The following is a 26224-nucleotide window of genomic DNA, read 5'->3' as shown; positions in this document are numbered from 1 at the left end:
AATACGGTATTTCTATTGAGCCACAATCGAAAGTGTGCTGGTGCACACTATCCCCGTGTGGTACACTGCTTGTACAACAGCCGATAAAAAGAGAATAAAGAGGGTCATCAGAACTGCAGAGAAGATGATCGGCTGTCCACTCTCCACCCTGGACTCCATTGTTGGCTCTAGATGTCTCTCCAGAGCCTGGGCAATTATAAAAGACCACCTCCATCCTAACCACCACCTCTTCAACATCCTGCCCTCTGGAAAAAGGTTCCGATTCATTAGGTGCAAAACCAACAGACTCAAGTACAACTTTTACCCATGGGCTCTCAGAACCATAAATGCAAATTAAGAGGTTTTTTTTTACAATCATTCTGTTGCTGCTACTTGCTATTTATTATGTTGTTTTGTGTGTGTTTCTTTTTGTTTCCGTGCAATATTTTGGCAGATGTGCAATTTCCATCATTCAACGACCATAGCCCTTCCACCCTTAATTATTTATTATATTTTATTACGATGCCCTTGTACACACCCCCACAATGCTTCCTGTAACCCAAACATCGCATATATAGTGTACATAGTGTTATGTACACTATGTAGAAAATCTTTAATTGTAGCTAGCTGAATGGTTCATCATTTATACCTTGCTGTCACAGCTGTGCTTGTTTTTAATAATAAATTTGACTACAGATGACAGGATTCTTGGGAGTGTGAACTTCACCATGAGCAGCACGCTCAGTGAACGCCATGAATCCCAGAAGCATGTGTGCAGAGCCAAAGTGCTGCAGACTCACTCTGGGAATCAGTCTGTGTCTGGTCTATACAGAAATGTTACACTTGAAAAACACATCATGGTGACAATTTCTTTCTATGTCTAAACAGGACAATATGCTATTTGAACAATTACACTTTCTTTAGCCATGAATTTGACAGTATTTAGTTTTTAATCAATTATTTGATTTGTTGCATTATTTGTTATTGTTTTGTCATGCTGCTGAAGAGACTGAGGACATTTTGATCTATGCCCTCTGTAATTGTTCCTGTCACCAGACAATCACAGTACTTTCTTTACTTCTGTATTGAAAGCATCAACCTACTGTACATGACTCCCCTGTAATCATCTGATGCAGTTTCTCTTTGTGGCTTAATTTAAAGAGTGACCATATGGCACTCAGCTTGCACTGACACTTTCTTTGGCACATGCAGGTTAATGTTTGACAAACTAGGACAATTAATATATCAACAGCAGTGAAAGCAATGCCACTACAGTCATGATCGTTGTTTAACAGCTATCATCATCGGGCTTGATAGAATCCATGATTTAAAAGAAAGGTGCCTTTTTATCTCAGTAGCAAACACATCTACTGCATGAATGAAAAGACCACAATAACAGATGCAACTCTGAAAGTGATTGTTTTATTAAAATTCAAGCATGTCATTTGTAGACAGATTGCACTGAACATTGTGTTTTCATCTATTTTCTGACTTGTTAAGTTTAGGGTAAAGTATAAGTAAAAGCATGAGCATTACAACTCTACATCACTTTCAGATACGGTTAGTCTGCGAGCTTCATCTCGTTATGTAGATAAATCTACAAACTTGTGAGTCATACAAGTTGGAAAAAGAAAAAAAAAAAACAAAAAAGGTGTGCAATTACCCTGCCACCCTTTCCAATAAATATAAACTGTAGCCTATTAATTAGATTTACATGATAAAACTGTGACAGCAGATCTCCTGCTTATGAGAGAAAGGTTCGAACTGTGCCTTTAACAAGGCCTCTGCAGATCGGGCACTTTCGCAGTGATGGCGCACACTCTTTACACACCACCAGGTGTCCACAGGGGATGAAGACGATGTTGACCTCTTTATCCATACACACCTTGCATGTACGCTCCTCCTGTAGGCGCCGCAGCTGCTCCTCCATTGGGAGGTCTGTAATACAAAGGAGATTTTTAAAAAAGAAAAAAAAATTAGGTAAATGAAGAGATGGTAATTAAACAGTAAAGTGAGTTGAACACAAAACAATTTAACAGGACAGTGAGCTCTGCTTCAGGCTACATACCTGAAAGATCCTGGCTTGGCGATGCAGCTTCGTTCGACTGAGCTACAAGCAGAAAAGACAGCACGCACTTAACCACTGAGCTACAGTTTGATCACCGTCATGGTTTCCAGTGCAAACCCGTCTGTATTTGAACTGCTTACACACATACCCATGAGATCTCTGAGCAGGTGGACGTCATTTTTCTGAATCCAGTTGCGGAAGACCTCAGCTGCCGCATTTCCCTTTGTGAGGATGAGCTCTATCAACCTGGCAGTCTGCTGCTGAGCAGATGTCTGAGCCAGAAGACCGCTATACTCCTCAGCACCTGCAGGTAAAGAAGGGCACACGTGAAACACTTTAAGCAGCTGAAATAAAAGATGCAACAAAATATTACACTGTTGCACCTCAAGTTATGTTGTACCTTTATTTAAAACTGAGAACAGAGGCTACCCAGAAATCCACCATCTGATTTAACAGTATTTGCCCCTGACACCAAACACTCTAGGTTTGTGCATCGGCACCAGGTGCAGGTCTTTCGTCTCCATGTTTTTAAATCACAAAAATGTAACCCTGGCTCTATGATTAGGGTTTTGCTGACAAAATTATGTTTCCGATTTTCATTTGTTATTTAACCAAGAACGGATGTGAATTCAGACAAAAATTGTGTTTGTTGAGATATGAGGGCTGAAAAATGTACATACTCAACACATTCTGATCTCTTAAATGCTCAAACAGTGGCTCTACACTCTTTAGTCGTTGGATCAAAGCTGCCTGGTGTCTCTTCACAAAGGTGAAGCCATCTGAAAGGAAAGGAAAGATTATCATTTCACTGCAACGGAACACCTAAACCGATTTGATTTTACATTTCCATAAATTAAGGGAGTGAGAACAGTATCAATGTCAACTCCACCTGATGCCATCGCCTCTGCCAGCATCTCTCGCTCCTCTTCTCTTTTCTGATCTTCTGCACTCAGCAGGTCTGAGACCAGCTCCTGGACTGTCCTGTAGTTCTCTCCACTGGTCAGGATTTTGCTCTGGACCGTTTGCTTGACTAGACTTCGCTCAAAGCCCATCTCTAAAGCAGACTTTATCACGGGGGTGTTCATCATGACGGCATCCTCAGACCGCTCCTCTCCAGGACCGAGGTGAACCACTGAGTGAAGAGAAAGCAGACATTTATGGATTTCAGTTTTAACAGAAAACAAAGAGCACCAGTCTCTCCGATCAGAATATGAGAACATTTTTATTCATCAGACTCATAAAATTGTTAACAATCCTATATCGTTTCTCTGCTCTCAGTCCTCCCAACATCTATTTCACTTTTAAATAAGGACTCTGCTCAGTTTAAAAGGTCCGGAATCACATTGTTGTGCACTCGAATGTTTGCTGCAAGTATATTATGGTAGAATTCATTTTTATCTTGTCTTATTTTGCTGGTTAAAGATCCTATGTGGGACAATAAAGTTTATTCTTTTCTTAAATATTCTTTTTGGAGAGATTTTAACAAACCTTTCAAAAATGTAAAGAATTTCATTTTCCAAACTCACCTGGTGGATCCACAAACTCTCTGGAGTTATTGTCTCCATTTGTTAAAAGCTATTGTGGAAAAAAGGGAGAAAACAGCATTTTTTTAATGACTCATTCCAAACCACATGTTTGAACTAAATCTCAGATGTGTTTGTCTTTACTAACTTGCTCAAAAAGCCGAGGAAATCGAGCTTGGATCTGGTGAACAAAGTCTTGTCCTTTCTCCTGGAGCAAATATTCACACCTGCAGTTAAAAAAGAGGTACAAGAATACAAACATTCATGAACCACCGCAGGTACGCACACCATTTGCCTAAGCAGCGCTTTTCTACAGCACACTGTGTTCTGGATAAAACTGACGACAAATCGACTTTACAACAGCAGTATTTACCGAGGAAACCACTTAGCATGTTCCACCCATGGATCATCTCCAGACTCCCAGCATCGCAGGCCTCCATCGCAACAGAAACACTTGACATCATCATTACGACCTTCAGGAGGGGCAAACAAAGAGCTTTCAGTTTCAGTAAGAAGCTTTGGGCAAATTTAAGAAAGGGGGGAAGAACACACACACACACACACACACACACACACACACACACACACACACACACACACACACACACACACACACACACACACACACACACACACACACACACACACACACACACACACACACACACACACACACACACCTTCTTTTCACTTCTTTCATTTTGCTTTCAGCTCGAAAGCACTGATCTCATCACATTTAGATGCTTTAGTTTCGTTATGACCATTGAGTTTATAACCAGGTGTCCCCCTTGATATATTTTATTTGAGGACTTTCCAGTGAAATCAGAGAAACTCTATAAGAAAAACTCTTCTGTGGAACTCCCTCAAAAACAGCAGGAAAACCCTCCGAAGTTACTGGCATTACAACCACTTCATGTAAGGGAAAGATTCTGAGTAAATTTCCAGGAACATTATCACCTAGTAAGCATTTCTTATAATGACCAAAGTCAAACGAAACTTTTTCATCTGTGATTTACACGTGCAAGGGTCTGACTTTGGCACTAAAAACATACAAATTAATATGGTTTTTCAACCATATTAATTTTTTATATTGAAACTAGCATTAACTGCCTTTTTGGCCACTTTAGAAGAATACAGCACCTTATTTACAGACAGCAGCCAATGAGTAGCATAACCTCCCAATAAAAAGTTCCACACGTCAATTAATGAAGGTAAATCAGTCAAGGTCACTGAACAGGTGTGCCTCTTTGACAGCATCCATACCTACGTAGTAGAAGCCAGCTTTAGCCAGCTGCTCTGGGCGGACGGGGATACGTGATGGCCAGTTAACAAAAGTGAGCAGCCTCTCCTCACTCTGCTGCATGGCAGGGTTGGACACATTGGTGAGGACTGTGGCTCCTGAAGACATCTGGGAATTCGCAGCTAAGGATGCAGTTGCTGCTGCACCAGCTAGCGACACGTTGTCAGCCCTGTCACCTCGGACAAAGCGACAGTTTGGATAATGCCTCTGGTGTTCAGATAATGCTCTGTCCCCTGGCTCCCAGTTACTTAGCTGCAAAGGGGAAGAAAGACAAAACCAAACTTCATCAGTTTGGTGTCTGAATGATGTTGCCCATCTTTATAATACTGCCTCATATTTTTATATTGTAAAATAACTGTTTTAACAAAGGGCTTTAAGCAGAATAAACCCAGTACAAACAACAACACACACACCTGTCCTCCACAACTGAAGCAGGCCACTCGATCGCCCTGCCCTAGGTAATAGAAGCCAGCTTTGGCGAGTTCAGCAGGCATGATGATTGAGAGCGTCCAGGAATGGAAGGTGTCCAGGCGGTCTTGCTCTCTGCGCATGGTTGGGTTGTGGCATGTTGGTCTCTGGTGGGACATGTCCTCAACACCTCGCGAGCTCAGTGGGCTGGAGGGCGGAGGAGCAGAGAAGGCCATATTCAGGTAGCCAACAGGCTCTTCACCTTGGCTTACTGCTGTGTTAGCAGCAGCTGGGCCGGGACCAGAAAGCTAGATAAAAAAAATTAAATAAAAAAAACTTAGACAGCTCAGTGCCTCTGGGCACTAATCTATTAATCTTACTGTGAAGAACTATTAAGAATAACTGTTTAAAAGAAATTGAGAGAAATGTAACATATCAATAAGAAAAACTTTAAAAATAAAAAAAAGCTGGTTACTTTAATCTAACATCAAAGGGATTATAACACTTGTAAATGATTAATTTAATCTAATCTATCCATCTTTGAACAAGGCATTGTGTTGCCTGTGAGTCATCATGTTAAAAAGGTGACTGATTATTAGAAAAACCCTTTGTCAATTATACTAGCACAGCTGAGAACTGTTCTGATAATAGAACAATAAATTTGCCCAGCTGAGCCTCAAAATTCCCACTTCCTCAAAGGTTCTTGTTCTAATAATGCGTACCACTACCACCAACTGAAAACCAAAAACTACCTCTAATTAGAATAGGAAAATGTGGAAGATGGTGTACCACCCACATTGGAGTCTCATTAAATGATACCGCTAAAAGGCTGACTGAGCTCGTTTGTGAAAGTAGCAGTACACAGAGTTGTGTTAAAGTTCTCAATGTTTTTGGAAATTACTTGATGGAATAACTAATTTCTTGACTCAAGAATATTCTGGCAAGTTCTTTACTATAATTTATATTTTTATAGAAAACTTTTAGACTGATCAAATCCACAAAGGATGATCCTCTAGACCAGGGGTATGAAACGTTAGTCCTCGAGAGCCGGTGTCCTGCAGGTTTTAGATCTACCACACCTGAATCAAATGATTAATTCATTACCAGGCCTCTGGAGAACTTCAAGACATGTTGAGGAGCTAATTTAGCCATTTAAATCAGCTGTGTTGGATCAAGGACACATGTAAAACCTGCTGGCCACCAGCTCTCGAGTTCCCTACCCCTGCTCTAGACCACAGGTTTGAAAAAAGCCATTTCTAAGTGACTCCAAAATTTGAGTGGTAATAACTCTTATTTGAAGAAGCATGCATTGATGATCTTACTGGTATCGCTGGGACAATGCGGAGAGGGGAGAAGGCAGAATGAGAAGAGGAGAGGAGGTTGGCTGTAGATGGGAGGCTCTGGATGAAGGAGCAGGAAGGAGAGAGCTGTCTGTGTTTCTCTGTTGGACAGTCGCCGGGCTGCCAGCCCTCAGCTGTCACGTTACATCTGAAACACTGCACGCGGTCACCCACGCCGGTGTAGAACCAACCTGCTCTCGCCAGACTTCGTTCGGTGACCGCAGATGTTGGGAATCGAGCAAAGGTTGAGATGCGGAAGAGCTCTAGAGATTAAAAACAAATTGTTTGAGTTTCAAAGGTAAGATACAAATAAATTCAAAAGAAAAAAATGTACATATATACCTGAGGAGTTATCATATTGCAGTTCAGGTGGAGGCCCATTGCGAAACAGACCCATTAAAAACTGATTGTTTTTAAGCTGAAGAAGAGTTTCCATTTTGGGAATTTAGTGCAGTAGATAAGGAAAAAGAGATGTCCCTCTGAGGGAGAGGGGTTTGAGAAAACCCAAGGTCTTGCTCTCTCACACAAACACACTCAGTAATGCCGAAGAGGTAAGCAGACGAATGGATAAGGATGCAAAAGAGGAGGGAGCTCTTAGCGAGATCAAGATAATTAAAGCTTAAGAGCTCTTGTGCAAATAAAAAAAAAAATCTTAGTTTCACCACAACCATGATGCAATCTTTACTTTCATGCATATTACCTATGCCTAGCAAAGAGGTACACCTGAACCTAAACATTTAACTGCCTAAATGTCAGCATCTCTCTTTTAGCCACAGTTAACGCAGATGAACGTCAAACAAAATCCATCCTCTGCAGTAATGACACAGGGTGAGTAAAATGCACACGTAAACATGACATCACCCAGGATCGTTATGCACGCTTAGGAAACACATATCTGACATGCCACCAAACCGCTCCAACTCAAACATATAGCATATGGTTATGCGAACAAACAAAACATGTTAAAAATTTGCCTCTAGCAGATGTACACACACACACAGACCAAGGAATTCCTGCTCTCAAACCCCTCCCCCCATCTTGGACATCCCTTTTTGGGGGTGTTTAAGGGTTCATAATTCAATAAAAACAAAACACTAAAAAAAATTTAATCCTCCAGGGGTAACACGAGTGCCTCCTTTATATCAGCAGAATCTGTAAATGACAAGAAAAAAACATACATAAGACATGCTGTAGTTATGTTTCATGGCCATTTCAGCAGTGAAAATCTTGCAGGCTCAGTTGATATAAAATTACACGGCAGGTCACAGAAACAAATGTCAAACTGTTTTGATGCTAAAGCTTAAGTCTCCAAAGTGATATATTTGAAACATAAAATTAGGATCGATTCCTGTCACTTTCGAGAGCAGTTTCGGAGCAAAACCATTACACAACAAATGGCAGCTAGACCTTGTGACAGATCTACTGACCTTCATGTGAAAATCGCTGGAGCGATCCTATAACCCACCTGACACTGACTTCTTAATAAATCAAAACTGAAAGTGCGAAGATTGACAAGGAGAGCCCGCATTCAAACGTGGGCTCTCATTCTTGGAGAAAAGGGATAAGACTTGCTGTAAACTGCAGTGGCAGGTACGGTATTTCCGCCAGGTACTTTCCACACCAGCTGTCTGTAATTACGCAACAGAGTTCCTGTCTTAGCCATTTAATGTGTCCTAACAATTAACATGTCAGGTTAGGAGGGCACTTGGTTTATTTACATTTTTTTTTCGCACAATCAAAGTATGAACCAAAACGCACGGTTAGCAAGCAGCTAAAGAAAGATATTATAAGCTTTGCAACGGGCGTTAGCTTGCTAATGCTAACGGCTGCTAACATGAATTGCAGTCACTTTCCGCTTCGTTAACGCGCGGGGCCACAACACTGAGGAAGGGAAATAAAAACTAGCTGATGTCCGTGACGCAAAACGCCAGACGGTACGTTATTAGCAACGTGGCGTGATATGTCCTTTCCACTGTTGTGCTAACTCACCGCTTTCCAATATGCTCGGAAAGTCCCGAAAATTCTGGTCACGCCCCCACGAGTTTACTTCCGGTTAAAACGAACCAAAATATGAATGAATCGATAAGATATCCCACAGGTAAGTCCCTACATCCGAAAGTCGTGCTTGGGGTCCCAAAGGTCGCCACGTTGGATGGATAACAAACTAAAAACGGCATGTTTTGTGTCAAAAATGTTCTCGCTCGTATTTCACTGATAAAATCCACTAAAAATCCACTGATACACTAACAGACCCTGCAGTAATCAGTTTTTGTGTCAGCTCACATTAAACAACACAAAAAGAGCCACATTACATGAGCTAGCTTATTAATACTACTCACCTTTTTATGTAAGACTTCGTGGATGAATTAAAAATATAGAAATGTTCTTACATTTACAGGAGATTCGTAATCCAACAACAGTCTGACACAAGTTTAAATCTTGTCACATTTTAGGATTATTAGATTAAAATAAAAATCATTTTTAAAAATTCCATTAAATGAGATACTTACATAGAGGGCTTGGTGAACACAAGGCAGTCGTTTCGATGCAGTGAATCATTTTAAACCCGTGAATGACTGAATGCATGTGGGTCGGGCTTTCCCTTCACACCACGCCCCCACAAGTCACAGCGTGAAGTTCTTAAAATTTCGTCAAATTTCCCTTCAACGGCAAAGTCTTTGTTTTTCTGAATAATTTAAAATTTCAGTATGAATAAAGGTTTCACTGTTCTGCAAATCCCCCCCCCCCCCTTGGGGGAAATTTGCTTAACACATTAATGTACCGAGAATCGAGACAGCCCCAAATGCTGTCTGAGACAAAGCAAGTACACTTGACAGTGGTGTTGATTCAATAACTGAGTGATCAAGCAGCTTAAAATCACCATTTAAGTATGTATACATAAAAAAATGTTTTCTAATCTTTTTTTTATTGTATTTAACATCCTGTACAGGTTGCCAGTTAGGCAATCTTTCATACACATATTCTGTGTCTCTCACTCACACTCACTCACACACACACACACACACACACACCTACCTCTTTAGGCTGTAGGAAGAAGCTGGAGTGCCCACCCATGTAAGCACAAGAGGAGCATGCACAATGCTCATGGCTGTGGGTTGGATGGTTGATAGCATCTGTGTTGCCAGTTGTTATGAAGTGGAATGAGTTGCCATTAATGTGTCTTTTATGGTTAAAAAAAGAAAGAAAGAAACAAAACCCTTTGTCAACTCCAATGTTTCACGAGGGCAGACCTGGAGAAATGTTCTTAGTGTGGCATGAGGATGGCATGGAAATCAAATTGGGTGGTAAATATAGTCCATAATGTAATTATTTTCTGTAGCCCACATAATTAAACATTTCAGTGACATAAAATCCAAATTCACATGTGATATGTATCGTATAGCCTGTATAATAAATAAATATGTAGCCCAATAAATGTAAAATCCAGAAAGCTCCACAACATGGGGCGGTTCATTTACAAATACAAGTCAAAAAACAATTCTAACTTAAGTTTCATACTTTGTTTGTTAAAAAAAATAAAATCAGATTGTTACATGTGTAATTTTACACAAAATGTCAGAAACCTGCACAAGTCATGAACAACAATTTATACCCGATGATTTATTTTTTTTGAGTTAACCTTCTGAGGTCCAGGGTATAATTGGTGATTTTTGGCTACTTTTGGTTTTACATTTGTATTTTTATCTTCAAATTGTTTTCTCTATTTATGTATTTATTTATTTATTTTACCTTGCCTTGCTTGGTATCATTGTTTTCAGCTCAATTTCACATGTCTGAATTTACAGTTATTTTTCCATTGACATACTGTATTATCCCAACTGATCTGAAATCACACAAAAAACAAATCCTAGTAATAGTTATCAAATTATTTTCATAACTTGAAATGCAATAATAAATAATAAATTATGAAAACCTATGTACACATTTTGTAAACAAAGTTACAGTGGGGCAAAAAAGTATTTAGTCAGCCACCGATTGTGCAAGTTCCCCCACCTAAAATGATGACAGAGGTCAGTAATTTGCACCAGAGGTACACTTCAACTGTGAGAGACAGAATGTGAAAAAAAAATCCATGAATCCACATGGTAGGATTTGTAAAGAATTTATTCGTAAATCAGGGTGGAAAATAAGTATTTGGTCAATAACAAAAATACAACTCAATACTTTGTAACATAACCTTTGTTGGCAATAACAGAGGTCAAACGTTTACTATAGGTCTTTACCAGGTTTGCACACACAGTAGCTGGTATTTTGGCCCATTCCTCCATGCAGATCTTCTCGAGAGCAGTGATGTTTTGGGGCTGTCGCCGAGCAACACGGACTTTCAACTCCCGCCACAGATTTTCTATGGGGTTGAGGTCTGGAGACTGGCTAGGCCACTCCAGGACTTTCAAATGCTTCTTACGGAGCCACTCCTTTGTTGCCCGGGCGGTGTGTTTTGGATCATTGTCATGTTGGAAGACCCAGCCTCGTTTCATCTTCAAAGTTCTCACTGATGGAAGGAGGTTTTGGCTCAAAATCTCACGATACATGGCCCCATTCATTCTGTCCTTAACACGGATCAGTCGTCCTGTCCCCTTGGCAGAAAAACAGCCCCATAGCATGATGTTTCCACCCCCATGCTTCACAGTAGGTATGGTGTTCTTGGGATGCAACTCAGTATTCTTCTTCCTCCAAACACGACGAGTTGAGTTTATACCAAAAAGTTCTACTTTGGTTTCATCTGACCACATGACATTTTCCCAATCCTCTGCTGTATCATCCATGTGCTCTCTGGCAAACTTCAGACGGGCCTGGACATGCACTGGCTTCAGCAGCGGAACACGTCTGGCACTGCGGGATTTGATTCCCTGCCGTTGTAGTGTGTTACTGATGGTGACCTTTGTTACTTTGGTCCCAGCTCTCTGCAGGTCATTCACCAGGTCCCCCCGTGTGGTTCTGGGATCTTTGCTCACCGTTCTCATGATCATTTTGACCCCACGGGATGAGATCTTGCGTGGAGCCCCAGATCGAGGGAGGTTATCAGTGGTCTTGTATGTCTTCCATTTTCTGATGATTGCTCCCACAGTTGATTTTTTCACACCAAGCTGCTTGCCTATTGTAGATTCACTCTTCCCAGTCTGGTGCAGGTCTACAATACTTTTCCTGGTGTCCTTCGAAAGCTCTTTGGTCTTGGCCATGGCGGAGTTTGGAGTCTGACTGTTTGAGGCTGTGGACAGGTGTCTTTTATACAGATGATGAGTTCAAACAGGTGCCATTCATACAGGTAACGAGTGGGGGACAGAAAAGCTTCTTACAGAAGACGTTACAGGTCTGTGAGAGCCAGAGATTTTCCTTGTTTGAGGTGACCAAATACTTATTTTCCACCCTGATTTACGAATAAATTCTTTACAAATCCTACCATGTGAATTCATGGATTTTTTTTTTCACATTCTGTCTCTCACAGTTGAAGTGTACCTCTGGTGCAAATTACTGACCTCTGTCATCATTTTAGGTGGGGGAACTTGCACAATCGGTGGCTGACTAAATACTTTTTTGCCCCACTGTATATACAATTATTTATCTAAAAATGCATCTGGCCTAAAACCTGCAGGCCTGACAGCAGCAGGCATGCAGGCAGCAGCAGACACTGTCTCCAGCATCCACCTGGGGACAGTGTTTACATTGCAATCTACCTTTGTGACATTCATTAGTGCCTTACTGACACACAAAACGAAACAACGAATATACTAACTACACAAGACAACACAACACACTAACTGTACACTCCATGCTAAACGTCACAAATCTGTCACATCTCGAAACTTGCTCTCTCTATGCGTCTCTGCCATCACTCCCAAAAATCTCCCCTCTTCCTAAACAACCATGTTAAACTGGTTGACATGGTACATTTTTCCACCAATAGAAAGGAGGGTTTTTTCTCTTTTTTCATAATGTCATTACAAAATGATTTATAACTGCTTATACAACCCCAGAGAGTTAATAACACTCACCTTCATTTCATTTCCAGAGTGTAACAACTAGCCACCTGTGTGAAATGTGAAATGCCCATGGTGTTGTTCAAAATGTGCTCTGGGACAATCATAGGCATTGGTTGCTACTGAAAACAAGAAATAAAGGCGGTCTAAGATGGATGCGCAGCAACAACCGCTTCTTTAAGATCGTTGCTGATGTCTTTCCTTCTAGGCATTGTGTTAATACACACCTGAATGCTCCAAAGCGTCTGCTTTTATAGAGGTGCCCACACCTGCTGATGATCAGTTAATCTAGTGAATTTCATACCCTCTTAATTCCTATGGAAGCAGTAAGTTTATTACATTTATTGTTTTTTAATACATAAAAACCTCAGAACTGTAAGGGAGAGTATTTTGTTTGGTACGAAAAGTACAATACAAACTCAGCACATCACAAGAAACAATGTTTTTATTTAGGGGTACATAAAAGTTTGTTAAACAGAAACTCCTTTAAAATGATTACAAAGAACATTTATATAAATCGCATGCATAAAAAGGTATAAAATAAGTCTGATTGCATCCAAACTTTCTGTAAATAGGATAACAAAAGTCATTATATGTAACATACATAGCAAGTGTCATGCATCCTCAGATAAATATTAGGCTAGGTAGTGTGTTGCACTATGTGTACGAGCAGTAAGCCGCTCAGTAAGTTTGGTACTTAAATTTTAGGAAACATCACAAAACGTTGACTGTGGGGGAGGGTTAATTATACCTTTTTACTCTATACTGTATACTAATAGATATATTTAACAATGCTGGTTAGAGGAAATTCTTTCACCAACAATTAAAAGCTTCAACTTTAGATAAAATATACAAACACACACTGCAGAAACAACCGAGCAGTTAAAAAACAACAAAAAAACCAAACAGATTATACACTTCTTACATAGCTTTACTAATAAGGGAGAATTAAACTGCTCCCCAGCTGATGTTTGCCTCCTGCATTGCAACTTCAGATAGCCTTTTCAGTTAGAGTACAATATATACTACAAACACAGCATCCGCATTTAGTATTTTTCTTTTTGGAGAAGTCAGAACAGGATCTTTGATTTATGCTGAAGTCCTTTTATGAAGCACGACACGTTTCGCTTGATCCACAAACAATTCTAACTCTACAGTGTGGCAGCAAATCAATATCTTATTAGCACTAAAAAAAGATTATTTCTCTATGATAATATTGTATTTTTCCTACTATTCCAGGCATCTAATGCATTCCTATCCATGCAAAACTGCTGGTATGATGCTGCTTTCCTGTAAAACCATCTAATCTACATCAAGTAGCTGTAGACTGTGAAACAGGTTAGTTGTTGCAGTAAATTTTACTGGTTAATAAACAACAAGCCCAAATGAAAGACTGCATCTTCTACAAGATATTCTAAAAATAATATAATGTAAATCAGACACATGACTTATCGTTTCATTGAATATGAGAAAATCAATTAGCCTTTGACATCCTCCCCATTAATTTTGATGCATTTGCAATTTAGGAAACTAAGGGGTAAGACTGGATGCCTGAAATAGTAGAAAAGTGCATCTGAAAAATAAACAGCAATGATAAAAATTGTAGCTGATTTGCAGTTGAGAAGTTCAAACTTGGCTTGCACGTTTTTTCTGTGTGGAGGTGGTGCTTTGGTGTTATACGAGGAGAATCATTAGGATTGCCTCAAGCCAAAAAAGGGAATAAACCAGTTTAATTATCAAAGCTGGAGGAATGCTGGCAGATGATTTAATTTATGTTAGAAAAAAAACCCAACAAAGAAAAGGAGTGGACAAAGCAGCCACACGCTACGCAATCCAGTATAACAAATCTCTAACACATACTTGTGAAGTTTCAATCCAGTTCTGTGTGCACAAAATCATGGGAATAAAATGCAACCTAACATGGCAACAAGACAAGTAAAACCTGTATGTTAGTAACTGTATATGCAGAGATTTTACATCAGAGCGGTGTGAGGGTTTCTTTTTAGAACAGAGATGGGCTAATTAATTAATAAACTTCATCAAATCACCAGATGAGTTGGGATTACCATTTGCTGGGGGAAAATCCTGTATTGGGAGACATTGCGTTACAGTGATCATGAGATCATTCACTGAAGATGTTCTCTGTAACAGTTCCTCTCTGTGTGAGGAGGACTCCTGAAAGCAGATTATATTCTAGTTTTAGTCTTCAAACTAAGACTCCTTTGTATGGTGGCATCACTCTGTAGCTCTTTTTATTATTTTTATTTAATGGCAGACTTTGAATTGTCAGGTCTTTAGACCAAGTTTTAATACTTCTGCTTGTGAGGATTTCAAACAACTGCTTTTAAGGTTTGGAAGTAAATGCGACTCCTTTTAGCATCTTCATTCATGACAAATTCTATAGAGTCACACCACAAGACTGCATCAAGTCCCTAAACCAGAAAAGTGGCAGCTTTTCAGCAGGAGGTCTTTAGTCAGGTATAACGCACCTAGTGTTAGTTCTTGAGTTTGATTGCTTAGTTCTGACCCTTGCTAGGAATGTTTTGTTGTTGTTGTTTTTAGCACACATGTACATTTAAAAATCTGAATTTAGAGGCTGTTTTGACGTAGTAACCCACTAAAAGTGTGTGTAACAAAACGTCGTATCGCTTCTGTACCACTTTTATTCTTTTGAAATGCTCTTTTTGTGAATTCACTCTGTTTTTTTAAAGTACCCCTAATATGCTGTTGTTATTTCTGTGAATGTTGAAAGGATCTTATTGTAGCGATGATGTCTGTGTGTTGCAAACATGATATCAGCTGAAGAGTAAATGGGGCTGGCCTGTACTCTTCTGTAATACCACTTTGAACCACAAGGCGGCGCACTGTGTCAGTGTAGTCTCTACTCTGTGTGAGCTAATCTGCTGAGATCAGCATGAGATGTTCAAACATGATAAAAGTTAGTGTTAGTGTGACATGTGTACAGAATTCATGCTACTATCATATTAAGCCTAATAATTTGGGTAAAAAAAAAAGTATAATTTTTAAAAAAGAAATATTAAAGTTCATATGTTTGGATAGTAACACAAAATATTTTGAAAAACACATAAAATAATGCATTTCTGGGTGTAAGAAAGCTTGTTAATGGCACAGTTTTGGGGGGGGGTTTGTAGGTGATAATTAAACATACTTCCTAAAATTTTTAATTATCTCAAACTTTTAACTTAAAAATCTAAATTTTGAGATAAATTTCAACTTAGAAAGAATTTGCAGATCTTTCTTTCAAGTGGCAGAAACAAACTTCCATTTTGTTGCGTGGACAACTACACTAAAATTTTATTGTAAAACACTGCCACCTTTTGGTTAAAGTGTTTTACAATTAATTTTTGCATGCCACACCATGTACTGGACTTCATGATATTGCTAAACAGTTTGAGGGGCTTTCTAAGCAGTTCAGGCTTTTCCTCCGTTACTCATCTAACTCACTATGTAACACATATTACCCACTTGGCAGTTTTGCAGAGCCCAAAAGCAAGCACGAGGAACTAGTTAAATCCAGATGCAGGCCACCCTTGTATCACCAACAGAGTTGGTAATTATAAATGTACCTAACGTTAGAGTTCCTCGACCAGACAGAAACATCATTGACATATGTTAAAAACTATAGGAGTGCTGTGATTTTAGCCTTAATTACATGCAAAATGCTCTCTGTGAGAGAAAATAATCAACTATTGAATTTAATCCTAATGTGAATAATGTTTTTCTGCTTGCACCCAACGCCTCTTAGACTGTTAAAAACCTGTTAACTTCATAACCTCTTCAGTGTTTCCTTGCTTTTGTCATTTCAACCAACCAAACAGAGCAGCCTTTTAGTGACCATCTTAAAGAGACAGGAGTGTAAATGACAAGGCATTTTTAAATGTACAGTTTGAGAAAACCAGCATTAAAAAATCATTTATAGATTTTTCTAGTAAACATTTAAAATAAAATTCTGAACCTGTAAATGAGTATAACGGGGCACTTTAAAAGTTTGTTCCAAACCAGCTACCAAGTAAAGACTAAAAAGAATGGAGTGTTATTAGAAAAATGAAAACATGGATGTTCTGTCGTGCTTCTCTTTAAAACCAGGGCCAAAAAGAGTAAAATACCAGCAGCTTACCACCTTCTTCCTCAGGATGTGAGTAGTGTTAGGTTATCCATCACACAACGGTAGCATATTCTCTCTGTAATGTTGTTCTGTACCACCTTTGGAGCCAAAAATCCACCAGAATTCTCAGTCACGTTATGGAAATTTGATGCCAAATTACATTTGGACCAGTGGCTGGTCGTGTCTATAGCCAGGTGAGCAGGCTGTCTCTGTCCATGTGCGAGCCGGATAGAACGGTCTCCATGTCCATCAGCAGGTCTGAACTCAGACCCTCTGGGATACAGGGCATCAGTTCCTCGCCCTCGGACATTGGGAGCACGGGCATCGAGTCCTGCAAGGCCATCGAGGGGGGCTCAGAGTCACCTGAACGAATCAGAAAAATGTTGCTTTAAATCAACAAAAGGTTCAAAAGATTTCAAACTGCACTGAATTTCAGTTTCACTGTCAGTGGCTTAAGTTTCGACACATTTACTCTCACAAAATAACCCCAACTAAAAACAAAGGATGCTAGGATAAGATCTTTACACTGTGTTAATCATTAATTTGGTTTCGCTAGAGTGTGGATGGATGATTAATCAAAAGCCTTATTTCCCCACCACAGAAACCCAAGTCTGTGTTTTTGTGTCATGGATGTTGTGTGTTTAGGTACATTACCAGTGTCCATGTGCTCCACAGAGCTCAGCATGTGGTCCGTCGTGCGGGGTAGGCTGCTGACGCTCAGACCGCTGTCAGTGCTCTCATTGCGAGAGTGAGCGCTGCACAAAGAAACATGCAAACCACAGTTACCTTGTTTTAGCATCTCAGCTCACAGTAGACTTTAAAGAGATTACAGATACATCAACTTCTTCTGGTGACTGAACTGCCAGTGCCTTCTGGAAATATTAATTTATGTAATATTTGTTTGCAGGTGGTGACCACAGATCTTTTTGTTGGCTTCCCACTTAGTGGACATGGAATTACGATGGTTTACGTTTCACTGGACAGATTGATCTCCCTGAAATTTAAAAGGCTTTTGTTATGCTGTGAAGATCAAGTTGATTATTTTTTTATTTTTTTGGGCGGGGGTAAACACTTCTAAATTTCTTATGAGTCAACACCCATGACTTCAATGATCACCACTCACCCATTAAGTGTAGGTTCGTGGTTCGATGCTCTGATCCTGACATCCAGAGACGGGACGAGTGTCTGTGCGCTCCTGTCGTGGTCCATCCCACCGGGCATCTGGCTCCTTCCTCCTACATCCTGAAACGCAAGACGCACACACACCTACTTGTATGACTTTGTGTTACACTCAAACTGAAACTGAACCGAACACCTGATATACAGCACAGGATAACTAAGTAAGCTAAAAAAAAACTTCTCTATGCAGCAGCTTATGGACACAACTGTGCAACTTAAAATGAAGCGCAAGAGTTTGGGCGCAGTTTGACCCCTGACCTGTGGTGCGATTTGCTGAGGGATGCCTTGCTTGCATCTGAGCCTGTCCTTTTCCTGACTTTGCTGCATTGCCATGGCAAGGATGCTTGGGTTCATCTTCTGAGCTGTAACACAGAAAACGACAGGAAGAGATGCTTTTTGAGAATTACCTGAATATTTTTCACAACATTTTAGCATTTACAGTTATGAGGAAAACTTTTCAAAACTTTGCGATCTTTCTTTTTTTAAATTTTTTTTATGGCTGCCACAAAGCAACTTGTGATGGTGGACATTGGAACAAAATAGTTCTCATTGACAAACAAGAATTGTCAATTTAGGAGACACAAATTTGATAGTGTGCTACCTAGACGCGGGTCGACCCATGTGGTGTTCTTATTTATGTGATCGATGTAGTACATCTCTCCATCTGCAGTCACAGCCTGCTCCCAGCCTTCAGGCAGTGGACCTGAACAGCAGTGAAAGTACACAGTGAGAAGGCAAATGGTAGATGGAGAGCATGGAGTACTGAGAGAAAAAATAATAAAAAAAAAATTAAAGAAAAAAAAGAGTAGAATATGGCCCACGTCCTTTAATTTCTGTGTTGTCTCTAGTTTGTAAAGATTTTATGGATAGAAGTGAAGGTTACAGGGTAAATACTTACAGTGTTTTCTGTGAAGGAAAAATATTCTAATCTGTGTGAATCCTCTCTGAATGCAGTGCGTTTAAGGCATTGGGGAGGTGACTACTATCACCTCGTTATGGTACTGTCCCGGGGTGGAGAGACAGAAAAGGACTGCACAATTTTCTTTTTCTTGAAAAAAATGCTTTCGTTCACCCAAATTACAACAGAAAAATATAGAAGTCCCCTTTACAAAAGCACCATCACCATTTAGGAAATTCTAGAGACCACATAGCAGAAGGTTTTTAAACAGGAACAAAAGGGATTCTGACCGATTACTGTATATGAACAGTTTCTTATACAATTTTTAACTTCATGATCGAAAGGAGAAACAAGCTGACATAATGTAACAAATTTTTAAGGCAAACTATATTATTCTAATCTGCTTTAACAATCACTAATCATCTACACTGGTGATTATTGAATAAATACTGATGTCGGTTCAATAATCGTGTCTTTCTTTTGGAGTCATCTGGAGGACTTTAATTTTTGATTTTAAGGTCTTTCTCACTGAACGCAGCAGGAAAAGTTATAGCAAAGTTACATTCAGAAAATTAAATAAGCAAAAATAAATTTACAGTTAAACTTTTGTTTTGAAAGTTTAAAGGGAAAAAAAAACATTGCAAAAAGAAAGTACATCCCCCTACAATTTTTTTATATATATATGTGTGTGTGTGTGTGTGTGTGTGTGTGTGTGTATATATATACATACATATATAATGTATATGTATGTGTGTATATATATATGTATGTATGTGTATGTGTATGTGTGTGTATATATATGTATGTGTGTATATATATGTATGTGTGTGTGTATATGTGTGTGTATGTGTATGTGTATGTGTGTATATATATGTATATGTGTGTGTATGTGTATATGTGTGTGTATGTGTATATGTATGTATATATATATGTGTATATATATATATGTGTGTGTGTGTGTGTGTGTGTGTGTGTGTGTGTGTGTGTGTGTGTGTGTGTGTGTGTGTGTGTGTGTGTGTGTGTGTGTGTATATATATGTGTGTGTGTGTGTGTGTGTGTGTGTATATACGTGTATGTATATATATATATATATATGTATGTGTGTGTGTGTGTGTGTGTGTGTGTATATATATGAATGAGAAAAGCAAATGCAGAAGCAGTGTGTGAGCATGATTGGAGGAAGTCTGACTCACTGTTACAATGCTGAAGTAACACATTCTGTGGTTCTGTGGCTGCAAAATGAGCCCAAATCATCACTCCTCCACTGCCGTGCTTGACAGTTAACGTGAGGCGTTTGTGCTGATATGCTGCGTTTGGCTTTTGTGAAACGTGATTGTGCATCACAGACAAATATCTCTACTTTGGTCTCACCTGTCCAAAGGACATTGCTCCAGAAGTCTTTTGGTTTGTCCAGATCCACCTTGGCAAAGCCGAGCCATACAGGCTTTCTCCTGGCAACCTTTCCAAACAAGCCTTACCTGTTCAGTCTTTTTCTAACTGTAATGCTATGACCTTTAACATTTAATAACCAACTGAAGCCTGTCAAGTCTGATACGCAGCTCCTTTTGTTGCAGTTTCTCTAAGCATTGCATAATCTGACCATTGTTGGGACATCCACTCCTGAGAAGACTGGCAACTCTCTTGAATATTTTCCACGTGTGAATAATTCTCACTGTACAATGAAGACCTTATATAACCTTGTATAACTTTATAATCCTTTGCAGATCGATGGCCAGAAACATCAGCTTATCTAAGATCATTGTGGTCGTCTTTGCTCAATAAATACTCACTCATAGGTGCTCAAACATGGTGTTGATCAATTAATCAAGTGCATTTGCTATTACTTCACCTCGAATTTCCTAAGGAAACAGTCAGGGTCCACTTAGCTTGTTCCCCACACACTGCTTCTACATTTGAATTTTTTATGTTATTTTTTTAAAGCAGTGACACGATGTAATATGTCATGTTTTGTTGTTGTTTATCTGACGTTGTATTTAACTAATTTTAAGACCGGTTGTAAGAATGTACACAGAAATCTCTTATTGTGCAGCTGCATCAAAACGCAGCAGTGTACTTTGTTTCATGCAGTCCCCCATGCTGTCTCCACGCACATTTACAGTCAGTCTGTCATTTGACCCGTCAAAAACCCCCCAAAGAAAATATATAAATAATTGCAATTTGGGTGAACTGACCTTTAGATTTTAATTTATTTAAAGATAAGACGGTCCAGTTAACTGGAAAACCTGCATCTAAGTAAGGAAAACTCCTGATTTCTCTCAGATGAAATCCAAGAGTCCCGTCTCTGTGATTTTGCTCCCACCAAAATCACCAGAGCCACCAAAAGGATAAAGAAATCCCACCCAGCAAAGACCTGATCCACCGGAGGTGGAGTTATTATCAGAAGCAGGTCTGTGCTTTTCAAAGAAACTGGACGGCGAGCTGAGGGTTTGTAGGAGCTAGCAGAGTGATACCTTTCTCTGGGTTGATGTTTTGTGGTTGCGTTGTAGGTGCTGGGTTGCTGAGGGAGTGGGCATGGACCGGAGGGCCAGAGATGGGATGCTGAGCCGCAGCTGACTGAAGCTGTGCCAGGCGAGGGTCATGCCAAGTGGTTGTCTTATCCAGGTGACTGAAAAAACACAACAAGTCTAAACGTATCTGTGACTGTTAAACTACTGTAACCTGCTGGATAAGGAGCCTCGGACCTGCTTTACCTGTACGACCAGACGCTCACACAATCACATTCACACAGACAAATGACAACATTTGTGCTGCTGTAAACTACAATGACCTTTGTCAGGAGTGTCAGCTGCCAGGCCATGTGCTCCTGTGAAGTTACAACCGCACTGGTTGCAAAACTAGTCAGAACATTTTCTGGCTGCATGCAGCTAATTTGTTTCAGGCCTTGGTTACAGCAGCACTCCTGCATGCCTCTCCTCACTGTTTCCCATCACTTTTTAATCACATTGTTTGCACTGCTTTCTGTTGCAGGAAAAAAATCTAGTGAAAAATCTAAAGAAACGTTTCTTGGTGCAAATATAATTAGCTTTGAAATGGGTCGGTTTGATGATCCACGTAACCTGAACTACTATTGATGATTTTTATCATATTTTTACAGGAAGCTGTCAAGCAAAAGTGCAGCAAATGTGACTGTAAATTAATCACTTGAACAATCAGTGTGATCAAATTCTTATAAGATGCCACCTTGAGATTTGGAAAATTGTGAAAACCACTTGTTGCAACACAGGATGAGTGCCAGTGCACAACAGAGAGGATTGGAACAAGATGAACGGGGCTCCTCCTACACAACCTTTCTAATAACCTGCAGAGCAGAAGAGATGCAACACAGATAAACTGGAGGTTAACCTTACTTGAGGAAGTAACGCTGGCCAGTCGGTGTTTTGGCCATTTCCCAACCTCGGGGGAGTGGCATGTCATCGGGTATGATTGGTGTTGCTGCTACATCTGCTGCTTGAGTGGAGAGGGAGTTGACAGGAAGGGAAGCAGGGGAGGAATGGGCGCGGACGTGATGAGGAGCCTGGGAGCCGCACACACCTCCATCTGAACTGGCCTGACGAGAAACAAGCAGGGTTAACAACTCTGTCACGAAACCACAAACGGCAATCAGAAACATAAACCGACCGGATGGACAACAAGATCTGGAAGGAAACCAGAGTGAGCACTAAGAGGAAGAAGATTTAAACCGGTCATGTTCAAACTCAAGTGCTACGCAGTGCTGTGCACAGTACTAGTGTTGCTTTCCACACAGTTGTCCCGATGTTACTGCTGATCAAGTCTGACACACTGCAAGAATTCTCATGTTTGAGTCACATCTACAAATATAAGAAACCGTTTAAGGAGGTATGACTGATGATTGTGAAATAAATCAGAGTGTTATGCAATTTTAAATGATAAAGATGACAGGTGCTTTGTAGTCACAAGAAAATCCAAATGTTTCTCCCTGTGGCTTCTGTGAATCTCACCAATACCTTTATAACATATAACAATCTTCTTACAGCTGCTCCATCTCACCCTGTTCCTCTGTCACACCAGCCCTCTGGAACTCCTCCTTCAATGCATCTACAAACTTCCTCTTTTCCTCCTGCCTGGCATCTCCATCAACATCTCAGCCTTGCCTCTCTAACTTTGTCTCTATTTCTCCACTCATTTCTAATCTTCTCCATCCTGATCACTCCCAAAGAAAATCTTAGCATCTTCACTTCTGCCACCTCCAGCAAACTAACATGGTAGAGTTAAGGACATATCTGAAACACTTTAAATATACAAAAACAAGGCGAATCTTTAACAGATACAGTCATTTAAGGTTTTATGCATAAAGTGAAATCCTCGTCAACTTACAGTTATGGATTCAAAGTTGGTAAATTCCTACCTTTGATAATTTTGCAGTGTAACTTACAATCTAAAAAAAAAAAAAAAAAAAAAAAGCAGCCACTTTTGCATAAACCTGAAAACGTCGAGCAGGTCAGACATAGGGAGCCGTGCATCATTTTGCAGCACAGCTGAACTGTTTACTGTGGCCAGAAGGACTACAAATATAAGACAGCTAACACAACAGGTTAAAACTCTGTGTAAGAGTAGGAATCATACAATCATCAGTCAACTCATATCATTTTCTTAGAGTCTCAACACAAAATACTGAACTCGGCAGGCATTCGGCAATGAGAAAAATGGGAAAACAATCCAATAACCTCAGTAAGACAGTCAGTCAGGACAGACACTGTTTTGAACCCTTCTTTTTTTAAAGAGCAATATTTTACACTTGTATTATGAAGCGGCAGTCTGCGATAGCTGGCTGACATTTCTAAGACGTCTCGTTTTGACACTTAGATAAACAGATGAAAGCATCAGGAAGATGGAAGCAGCAGGAAGTGTTTGGTGTTTTTGCACAATAAATTCTCTTAAAGTAAACAACTTCCCTTTAAACCCTAAGCTGCAACCATTTACCACCCATGTGGAAGCAGGGAGGAAAGCAACAAGATTCCCCAGGTCTTATAAAACGTACATGTTAAGCTGTTATTTACCCACAAAACCGCTCCATTTTACTTACTTTTTTATATTTCTAATATTTGTTTTGCATGTGTAAACAAGGAAAAACCTAAAGGATCAGAATGTAATGCATCAGCTCCATGTGTTTCTAAAGTATTCACCCCTCCTCCTGCCTGCTCATACAGAACATGTCGTGTCCCCACTCTGTCGGACTGCAGGTTTTTTGGATTGCTCTGCATCACTGTGGTCACTGCACAGCTGTGATTTGCCATGAGTGTAAGAGTGTAATGCAGAGTCGGCTCTGTAAGCCTGCATGGTGAGAGAACAGCGGCTGTTTTTAGTACTTGTCTGGAGTGGCCCCGGGGATCCGGCTGTCTGAAGAAGGAGTCCGGCAGCTTTCTCATCCTCATGGGGAGAGATGAAGGCTGTTTGGCCGCGTTGGGGTTCATCACCGCCGTGAAGAGGGCCTCCAGCTCCGTCTGCGAGTCCCCGCGGACGTGCACGATCTGCTGCCCGGCCGGAGGCGCGCCACGGTGCGCGTCCATGTCGCCAAAAGTTTACTGTCGAAACAAATCTGTCGAAAAAGTGAAATAACGTAAACAAACAAGGAGAGAAACCCCCCCCACCGGGCCCGCTGAGACTAGATCCGTCAAAGTGCTGGAGTTATGATCGGATTTGTTTACACTTTTTGCCCACCAAACCCCCCCTCCCCAATCACCACCAACACCACCCCATTTGAACTTTTGCGTCGTTGTGGCTCTTTTCCAATCTCTAATGTCTCGGAAGTAAATCAGATGTGAACAGATTGCCAATCATTCTGTAAAGAAGTCGAAAGTTCGCATTTTAAAGCACGGATCTCAGAGCAAACTCAGTCTTAGCGGTGGACAACATGCCTCCCACATACCTTTAAGCAGCCAGACCGTTTCCCCCCTCTCTCTGTATTCCTGCAGAGGAAAAAAATAAGTCGGAGAAATCTCAGCCGGGAAAACAGTCAGGAAGACACCCAGGTTTGACGCAAAGTCTCAGCCGAAAACCTCCCAAAGTAAAAGAATAAACGCATAAATGGAAGCTGGTAGGAGAAGAGTGGTTTCTGCGAGACCTCCAAACTTTTTTTTTTTTTCACATCCAGCTTTCAGTCTAGATTCCCGTGATAGTGCGAAGGGGCGGGGTTGCAGGCTTTAAAGCTGCCGCAGTTGCAGGGGAAATACTTCACTCCTAGGACAGACGTGTGAACTATCAATAAGAAGGAACAAAAAACGACTGAGTTTTTTTAACACCTCCACTTGGATCATGTGAGTCACTTTCAGCCCTTACAATGGACGGAAATGAGCGTCATTCTACTTTCTGCCTAGATTTTTGATTCCAGTTTGTGCGGTTTTCCAGTGCAGCTGATGAAAGTAGCACAGCGCCAAATGCGGATAAGGAGGGAGGTGGGAAAGAGACAAGCGCAATAATATACTTTCAGGGGATAGGTGGGTGGGGGATCACTTCTTGAGTCCGGGCCTGGGTCTCGTCTGGTTTGGGGGTTGGGTGGGGAAATTGGGAAGTTGTACTGAGAAAACATCCGCCCCTGATGAGGCCAAGCCAGCCGGAGCCTGTTTGTCCCGTGCAGGCACGCAGGACACAGCGCCTGCCTCTAGTGGAAAACACGCGCTACAGTGAGCTCAGAGCTCAGCTGGCCAACAGATTGAATTCAAGAAAAATGTCTTTCTGGACTGCAGTGCGTCCACTAATTCAGTTCAGTATAACCCACCAAAGGCAGCAGCTCACACGGGGGGCGCCCGAGTCTTATATTAGCTAATAAACTTTGACTTGACGACTTATTGATCTGAATAAATGCTTGACTTTTTAATTTTAAAATAGTGAAAAAGTTAGTTTGAACTCATGCCTCATGAAAAATGTAGGCCAATTACCTGATTGAGCTTTAAAAAAAAAAAAAAAAAAAAGTTAAAACAAATAAAGTATTTTTCCATTCTGATTGTTTCTGTAAGCACATTTTTATTTACTTCATAATGTTTTACAGTCAAGCACTGGAGATGTTTTAGGTTTTTTCTGCATCGATCACCTTTTAGAAACCAGTTTGTTTACCTTCAATCCAGTCTGATTAAAACACTGATGGAGTTATTAGGCTGTGTAAAGTTATATATTATCAAAATATATAGTTTGGCTTATATATTGTGTGTCCCCCCCCCCCCCGTTTAGTCATTACTTTAGAGAAGTGTATACAATTTGAGGCCCATTATTTTACCAGTGAAGTACAAAGATAGCAGCATGGTGTAACACATACGTTTACCACTGTGAGCACTAAAGTGCTGTGACGGCCTCCTGTCTGTATACATGGGCAAGTTGCATAAGCTGAAGGTGAAGAAAAGGTCAGCAGACACTTTTCAGACACTCTGC

General features: G+C 40.4%; 2 protein-coding genes and 1 long non-coding RNA gene across 7 annotated transcripts; 1 reads left to right on the top strand and 2 right to left on the bottom strand.

The window, feature by feature from the left end:
- Positions 1-1385: 1385 nt before the first annotated feature.
- On the bottom strand, positions 1386-9258 carry birc2 (baculoviral IAP repeat containing 2). 4 transcript variants are annotated; one of them, XM_085289040.1, is made up of 13 exons: positions 9129-9258; positions 6961-7770; positions 6601-6881; positions 5284-5586; positions 4834-5122; positions 3944-4043; positions 3719-3797; positions 3574-3622; positions 2937-3179; positions 2728-2826; positions 2196-2351; positions 2048-2089; positions 1386-1917 (listed from the first exon to the last, which is right to left on the bottom strand). In XM_085289040.1, exons 2-13 carry the CDS (start codon positions 7052-7054, stop codon positions 1724-1726), a joined length of 1929 nt encoding a protein of 642 aa, XP_085145166.1. In that variant the 5' UTR covers positions 7055-7770; positions 9129-9258; the 3' UTR covers positions 1386-1723. The 4 variants fall into 4 exon arrangements, with proteins under 4 accessions (XP_085145166.1, XP_085145164.1, XP_085145165.1 ...); XM_085289038.1 differs by lacking the exon at positions 9129-9258 and adding an exon at positions 8608-8730; XM_085289039.1 differs by lacking the exon at positions 9129-9258 and adding an exon at positions 8046-8579.
- Positions 6780-24440, top strand: LOC146565709 (uncharacterized). The gene is made up of 3 exons (XR_014894146.1): positions 6780-6916; positions 21328-21442; positions 21936-24440. It is a non-coding gene; the product is annotated as an uncharacterized LOC146565709 (long non-coding RNA).
- On the bottom strand, positions 13043-25271 carry LOC146565708 (transcriptional coactivator YAP1-like). 2 transcript variants are annotated; one of them, XM_085289042.1, is made up of 9 exons: positions 24729-25271; positions 24169-24398; positions 22189-22388; positions 21292-21446; positions 18524-18625; positions 18181-18284; positions 17867-17985; positions 17398-17498; positions 13043-17106 (listed from the first exon to the last, which is right to left on the bottom strand). In XM_085289042.1, exons 2-9 carry the CDS (start codon positions 24367-24369, stop codon positions 16928-16930), a joined length of 1161 nt encoding a protein of 386 aa, XP_085145168.1. In that variant the 5' UTR covers positions 24370-24398; positions 24729-25271; the 3' UTR covers positions 13043-16927. The 2 variants fall into 2 exon arrangements, with proteins under 2 accessions (XP_085145168.1, XP_085145169.1); XM_085289043.1 differs by lacking the exon at positions 18524-18625 and having other exon boundaries at positions 24729-25269.
- Positions 25272-26224: the final 953 nt, after the last annotated feature.

This window comes from Mchenga conophoros, linkage group LG10 (assembly GCF_057382185.1).
Source record: "Mchenga conophoros isolate Kocher_MC1m ecotype Shallow Benthic linkage group LG10, M_conophoros_male_GT1.1, whole genome shotgun sequence".
Classification (NCBI taxonomy): Eukaryota; Metazoa; Chordata; class Actinopteri; order Cichliformes; family Cichlidae; genus Mchenga; species Mchenga conophoros.
The sequence above is the reverse complement of the archived record's forward strand: the minus strand, read 5'-3'. Positions and strand labels throughout refer to the sequence as shown.

Bases quoted from the DNA above. Each gene is read 5' to 3' on its own strand.
- LOC146565708 (XM_085289042.1), bottom strand. From the start codon at position 24,369: ATGGACGCGCACCGTGGCGCGCCTCCGGCCGGGCAGCAGATCGTGCAC. The intron at 21,447-22,188 runs GTAAGGTTAACC...GTGTTTTTTCAG, and splicing joins GGCCAGCGTTACTTCCTCAA to TCACCTGGATAAGACAACCA. The intron at 17,107-17,397 runs GTAATGTACCTA...TGATTCGTTCAG, and splicing joins TGTGGAGCACATGGACACTG to GTGACTCTGAGCCCCCCTCG.
- birc2 (XM_085289040.1), bottom strand. From the start codon at position 7,054: ATGGAAACTCTTCTTCAGCTTAAAAACAATCAGTTTTTAATGGGTCTG. The intron at 6,882-6,960 runs GTATATATGTAC...TTTAATCTCTAG, and splicing joins GCAATATGATAACTCCTCAG to AGCTCTTCCGCATCTCAACC. The intron at 2,352-2,727 runs GTATGTACATTT...CTTTACCTGCAG, and splicing joins AAGAGATCAGAATGTGTTGA to GTGCTGAGGAGTATAGCGGT.